General features: G+C 32.7%; 1 protein-coding gene across 6 annotated transcripts in view; it reads left to right on the forward strand.

Moving 5' to 3' along the window:
• YTHDC1 (YTH domain containing 1) overlaps positions 1–7,247 on the forward strand; it is a 38,713-nt gene that overhangs the window by 15,598 nt on the left and 15,868 nt on the right. For 3 of the 6 annotated variants that reach the window (XM_040238306.1, XM_040238307.1, XM_040238310.1), the window contains exons 5-9: positions 2,210–2,299; positions 2,764–2,817; positions 3,394–3,488; positions 5,589–5,697; positions 5,807–5,924. In XM_040238306.1, coding sequence (XP_040094240.1) covers positions 2,210–2,299; positions 2,764–2,817; positions 3,394–3,488; positions 5,589–5,697; positions 5,807–5,924 — 466 coding nt within the window. The remainder of the gene's footprint in view (positions 1–2,209; positions 2,300–2,763; positions 2,818–3,393; positions 3,489–5,588; positions 5,698–5,806; positions 5,925–7,247) is intronic. The other 3 variants (XM_040238308.1, XM_040238309.1, XM_040238312.1) reach the window with 1 other exon arrangement.

Consider the following 7,247-nt stretch of genomic DNA (forward strand, 5'->3'; position numbering starts at 1 on the left):
GTTTGCCAGAGTTAGAAACATCAGCATCATTTATAAACTTCTTGTTAACAGTCTTATTTGGAGAAGGTATTAGTAGTAAATTACAAGGAGGAGAAATGCTTACTTAAAAGGAACTTATTACCTTGTAGTTTTCCCTCTTTAAACTAGCTTAAACTTAGAATCCACTTTCAAGAACAGTAGTAAAATATCTTTTCTATTCTCTTAATAAGAATAGAGCTCTTGGCTTGTACTTTCAAGTTAGAAACTAGGATCTGCCACTCAGAAACCATGGGACCCTGCCCAAGTTTCCTAACCACACCACTAAGTTGAGGTTTCCTTTTCTATAAGTGAGAATAATGGTATTATGTATCTCACCAGTTTGTTTTAAGGATTAACGGAGATAATCTATTTAAAGCTTTTAAAATAGAAGTTTATATGAAAGATTGTTGATTATCGTTTCAGCATTCTCTTATTTTTATAAAAATAAGTATATGTGTTTTCTCCCATCATATTCATTTTTTTTTAGCTGTAAAGGTGCTTATCATGATGTAATTAAAATACTGATAAACAGTGACAGGAGAGCCAAATTCCATTTTAGGTCTTCATTTATATGCTTACAAAGTTTCAAATTAAGCTTGAAGTTCTTACAAGTAATGCAAACCTTTTCTGTCTATTAAAGATTCCCAGCTTTTTAATAGCACTATACAGACTATCACTGAGATTTTTAGAGATAAATTTTGAATTGAATTTGAAAATAAGCAGTAATTCAGGAAGGAAATGGTCAAAAAGAATGTATTTGAAGACCCAGAAGCAAGCAGTAGCAACCAGAAGGGAGTTACTAGTTTAGTGTAATTTTTTTTTTGAACAGTTGAAAACCTTTGAGTTCTGGGGTTCATTGGACATCTCAAATCAGACTTGGAATTTTGCTGAAGAATGATAGTAAACTTTTTAAAAAGAGGACTTAAAACAGTGATACTTGGTGCATAGAAGGGAACATTGTAATTTTTTTTAACTTTATTTTTTATTGGGGTATAGCTGATTAGCAGTGTTGCGCTAGTTTCAGGTGAACAAGGAAGGGACTCAGTCATAAATACACATGTATCCATTCTCCCCCAAATTCCCCTCCCATCCAGGCTGCCACATAACATTGATCAGAATACCTACTCTGCTACACAGTTGGTCCTTGTTGGTTACCCATTTTAAATACAGCAGTATGTACGTATCAATCCCAAGCTCCCTAACTATCCTTTCCCCTCATTCCCACCTCCCCCCCCCCACCCCCCACCAACCATAGGTTGGTTCTTTTTTTTTTTTGAATTCAATAATTTATTTTCCTTATAGTGACAGCAATGGGAGTAAATACACGATATCTTGAAGTCTGTGTGTTTGTTTCTGTTTTGTAAGTTTGTTTGTATCATTTCTTTTTAGATTCCACATATAAGGGATGTCATAAGATATTTTTCTAGGTCTGATTTCATTCAGTATGACACTCTCTAAGTCCATCCCTGTTGCTGTAAATGGCATTATCTCATTCTTTTTAATGGCTAAGTAATACTCTGTTGTATATATGTATCACATATTCTTAGTTTATTCCTCTGTTAATGGACTGTATGTTGCTTCCATGGCTTGACTGTTGTAAACAGTGCTGCGATGAACATTGGGGTGTATGTATCTTTTTCAGTCATATTTTTCTCCGGATATATGCCCAGGAGTGGGATTCAGGGTCATACAGGCTGAATGCTTTTTAAGGAACATCCATACTGTTCTCCATAGTGGCTGTGCCAATTTGCATTCCCAACAAAAGTGTAGGAGGGTTCTCTTCTCCCCACACCCTCTCCAGCATTTATTATTTGTGGATTTTTTGATGACAGCCATTCTGGCTGGTGTGAGGAAACACCATAAATTTAATTGAAAGAAAAGTAGTGTTTGCTTTGCAGAATTTTTTCTTCCCCCTTTTAAAACTTTTAAGACTTTCTTTTATATATAGGGTAAGTAGTTTTTAATTAATGGCTGTGCATTTTTATTTGATTCAAATTGGTAGGAGAAAAAAAAATGTGCTTAGCTTTTGAACAGTGTCTGAATTGGAACACTTTCTTCTGAGGAAGTTAAGTAGGTCAGGAGAGGTTAGTAATGAATAATACTTACGGAAAATCCAGACATGATGATACATTCTTATTTGATTAACTTACATTGTAGTGTTTTTAAAAATCTTGTCTTAATTCTTTCTTAGATGAGAAAAAGAAGGAAAGAAAGAGAGCTAGAGGCATATCTCCTATTATTTTTGATAGAAGTGGAAGCTCTGCATCGGAGTCATATGCAGGTATTCTCATTTACTCTTATTTGTGATCATATCTGACTGATTCTAATGTAATCTGCTGTAAAAAGTGTGGAGGCTGTAGTTTAGCGTGAACTTGTTGATGTTCATTAGTATTGATTTCTGGCATGTTCAGTGTAATAATTCTAGAAGAAACTAAGCTTTTTCTTATTATTTTAATCCTGTTCTGTTACTGCTTAAGTGGAATTTCACTTTTTTTTTTTTCTTGGAAGATGATGATTCAGTGACTAGTTTTCTGAGTGAGAAATTGTTCAAATATTTTTAAAAACATCCAAACAACCCAAAAAGCAAAACACTCGTACACATTGCGAAGTATTTTTTTTGTGTGTGTGGGTGCGCCAGGAAGAATAATTTGTCTTGAATGAGAACTTTATGTGACAAGACTGTAGAAATTTTGTCTTATCTCTATTAAAGCCCAATCTGAACAAATGTACTTTGGCTAAATACAGGTTCAGAAAAGAAGCATGAGAAATTATCATCTTCCGTTCGTGCTGTCCGAAAAGGTATCATTTAAATTTGAAATTGTTTTCATTGCATGCTGCTTTAAAGTCATTATTTTGCCTTATTGGTTCTCCATTAATAGTTGGTTTTAATGTAGTAATGTTCTGATATATTGCATTAAGGGGGGAAAATAATGTCTTACACAGAGCTCCATATTCAGTTTTTACTGCCATATCTTTTAGAAAAATAGCAAACATCTTCAGCTATCTTAGTTTCTGGACAGAGTGGATGGTGTGTGTGTAAAATATGTATATATATTTTAATGGAATAAGAATTTATTAACAATTTTAAATGATTAATGTGATAAAAATTCATAAAATTTATAGCTATTTTCACACAAAATATGAATCTGATATATCAGAACATTACTATATTAGGTTTGCCTTCTTGCAAAATGCTGGTGTCTTTTCTTAGCTTTGCTTTACTACGTGTTGTGGCTTAGCTTTTCAGGTTGAATGGGTGATGATGAATTTTAAAAGTTTAGCTGGGTTGCGGAGGGCTACTTTCAGTTAGTACAACTTAAATTCCTCTGTGTGATAATGGCCTCTGGTTAATCAGTTTGGATTTCTTTTTTTCAGATCAAACCAGTAAACTCAAATATGTTCTACAGGATGCAAGATTTTTTCTCATAAAGAGTAACAACCATGAGAATGTGTCCCTTGCCAAAGCTAAGGTATTAGCATCAGTTCTGTTGAAACTATTCTAACCTTGAAAATTTTAACTGTGAAGGTGGACTTAAGTATCACTTGAGTACATGAGATACTGTAATATTCATTAAAGCTTTAAAGCTCTTTCCCCCAGTTGCCTGCAGGGTCTGCTTTTTTTGACTGGTTAAGCAACCCAAGTAGTAACTTTTTCTTTTAAATTTTCTGAAGATGAGTTTAGAAGTAAAATTACTCAATATTTGAAAAATATATTTCATTATACATTGTACTGCAAAAGTGGTTCAAGTTTTGTGTTTCTTTGTTCAAGTTGCTAGTTTATTATACCAACACTTTTTAAAAAGATTCTTTAGTCAGCCAGTTTTTGTTTTATGTTACTGCTTGTTTTCCACTTTGAGGTTTTCTTGAAAAGAAAGTGTTCCTCTATGGAGAATCTCAAAAGTAAGATCACTTGGATTTCAAAGAAAAGAGAAGACTCAGTTTATAGGCCTACCCTAGCCTTTACAAAAGGGATATACCTGGTTGCTGTCAGATGTTGTAAGATTAATTTTTTTCTAATGTCTTTGCTGTAAACTACATCTACTCTTTATACAAAGTATTACAGTATTTTCATATTTTTGGTTTAAGACAGTTTCCACTGACTTCAAGAAAAGTAAAACTAAATATTTTTTTTAAAGATACTTCTGTCAGTATTAATGATCCTGTATTTCTCATTTGAGGTTAACCCATTAAATTTTACAGATGGAAAGAATAATATGCCAAATCACTATCTAATGGAAATTTATTCTGTTCCTCAGCTGGAGTGGATTTAGGCAAAAGTATTTAAGCATCTAATGTGAATGAGATCTAGTATGTATCAGCAGATCAAACTGAATTGGAGCTTCTGCTTTACTTTACCATTCTGCCTCTTAATCTTTCATGAAGAAAGAATTGATTAAAATGTTTTGGAAATGGTAGCTGTGTTCCAGCTCTACGTAAAACACAAGTCTCTTCAAACTATTGGTATATGAAAATTTGAACTTAAATTGAAAAGAGAAATGATTCAAACTTAATAGAAATTCTTCCCTGTGGTTTACTAACATATTTTTTCATCATTAGGCAGTTTTTATTTTACTTATTTTTATTTTTTAAATTAAATTTTTTTTTGGCCCTGATGCACTACATGTGGGATCTTAGTTCTCTGACCAGGGATTAAACCTGTGTGCCCTGCAGTGGAAGTGCAGAGTCCTAACCACTGGACCACTAGGAAAGTCTCTGAGCAAGTTTTGTTTTTGTTTTTTTAAATTATGAAACTAGGATAACACATTTATTGGAAAATTTCCACTACCGATTACAGTTAACTTTTTAAGTAGATGAATTAAGATTTTTTTGTTGGAGTTTCAGTATTAAACTCTAAAATTAATAGAGTGAATATACAAGAGTAGAATGGTATAGTAGACATGAAAAGCACTATGAACCAATTCAACATAATTAAGATTTATACAATTTTCACACAATAGCAGGGTACAAATTCTGTTCATGTTCCCATAGACTATAATCCAGGAGACAATCGGAACATATCCAAGGAAGTAAAACAAAGTGAAAAATTTCATGGTCTAAAGGTATTGGAATCGTACAGTCTGTTCTCTTATCATTGTGGAATTATGTTAAAAATCAGTGTCAAGAAATATTTGAAAATAATACACATATTTTCAAGTGCATTGTGACATTTACCAAAAGAGATCTCTGACTTAGCCATTGAAAGTCTAGACACAAGTTTTAAAGAAGAAATGTACACATTGTGATTCACTTTCAAACAAAATGTTTTTTCTGGTAGTAAATGGTTCTAATTTAGAGTAACTGTTGGTGATTGTTTTTATTGTATAAAATTCTAGCTCATATGTTTTGGTCACCTCCTGCCCTCATGTGTTTTCACTTGTAGTTTTAATATTTTTGTTAAGTTTGGTTAATTTTCTCCATATCTTTCCCGAGTATTATATTATTTTGACTGCTGATAAATAGGACCTTTATTCATAATAGCTTATTGGTAGTCTTGGTCTTTTGCAAATATAATTGTAAACATAAAAGATTTATATTAATTTCAATCTGTGATCTTCATGTCATTTATATAGGGTGTATGGTCTACACTGCCTGTAAATGAGAAGAAATTGAATGTTGCATTCAGATCTGCAAGGAGTGTTATCTTAATATTTTCTGTGAGAGAGAGTGGAAAATTTCAAGGTAAAATTTCTATGTTAATTTTTCAAGGGAAATTTCAAGCTAAAAATAATTTGGATATGTAAAACCATTAATTATATTTGCATGAATACATTATAATTTATTCCCTTAGGATTTGCAAGACTTTCTTCAGAATCACATCATGGAGGATCTCCTATACATTGGGTACTTCCAGCAGGAATGAGTGCTAAAATGCTGGGAGGTGTCTTTAAAATAGATTGGATTTGCAGGTAAATTACACACTTCACTGTAGATAATTAAAATTGCCCTTGTTTTGAGTGGGCTACCAGTGGATAATGTTAACATGACAGTTATGTAGTTGTAATTTATTATCCTAATTATTCTCCCCTTTTTTGGTCTTACTCCTAATCTGATTGGTTTCTGTGGGGTTTATTCAACAATGTTGAAAGTAAAAATAATATTATATACTTTATCACCTTTATCATCTAAGGTGCATAGGGCAAAGATTTAGTCAAGAGTTTTATGTGTTTCATTGTTGTTTTATGTATTTCTGTGTTAGTAACATAGCAGAAATTTATGAACCAGACAACTGCTTGGAATGTTATTTAACATTTATATTTAGTGGTTTAACTTGGCATTTTATTACCGTAAAGTGGGAAAATAGTCACTGTTTGGCTTGGCTAAATAACATTTTTGAGGTGACTAATTTAGTTGTGAGCATGTACTGTTTTTTAAGGAAATTAGCAAAGTCATGTTAGTAAGCATTGTGATCCTTGAGACTGAAATAATTAAGATTTAAATGTTTGTTATAAAAATAGACTTATTTTGAACTTAGAGTTATTTACTACTTTTTTTGACTTTACTGAATGATTACATTATTTTTAAAAAAATGATTAAAGCAGTCAGTTTAGATAATGCAAAAAAAACAACGCTTCAGGAAATGGACAGTTTGTTGTCTAGAACTGCCAGCTGGGGTGAAAGCAGAAAGCTTTTATAGGATAAATAGTAATGTACAAGAAAGATACTAATAAGAGATTATTTGATTGGGTGGGATAAAATTGTCAGCATTGCTTGGGATGAGGACGCCCAGAGCTGTCTTCGTGTTTGGGAATTGGCTGACAGGACATACTGCATTTCTGGTCAAATGGAGCATTTACAGGGACATGAAAGTTACCTAAATTTCAGTTCGCTGGTTTGGCACCTTGGGCAGGAGTGAGTCCATCTTGGGCCTAAAAAGGTATTTCAACAGTCTGAAAAGCTAGTTATTTAAGTGATCTTGGCATGCACAAATCTACTACTTGTAAAATTAATTTTAGTTAAATAAGAATTACCTGAAAGGGACCATATGGATTTTTTGGTATTATAAGTTGACTTAGGTGAATTTTGAGGGGGATAGAGGAATTAGGTAAGAAGGAAAAATGGCTATTTGTTTTCAGGAAGACAAACTAACACACAGAACTAACACAGAGAAGAACCATGAAATCAGAAACCTTGGGGGTGGGAGGTGGGTTATGTTGGGTGATACAGGGAGCCACCTTTTTAATGAAGCAAAGTCAGTAAAGAGAACAACAAAAGGCAAAGATTATTATTAA

This window comes from Oryx dammah, unplaced genomic scaffold (genome assembly GCF_014754425.2).
Source record: "Oryx dammah isolate SB20612 unplaced genomic scaffold, SCBI_Odam_1.1 HiC_scaffold_3, whole genome shotgun sequence".
Lineage (NCBI taxonomy): Eukaryota > Metazoa > Chordata > Mammalia > Artiodactyla > Bovidae > Oryx > Oryx dammah.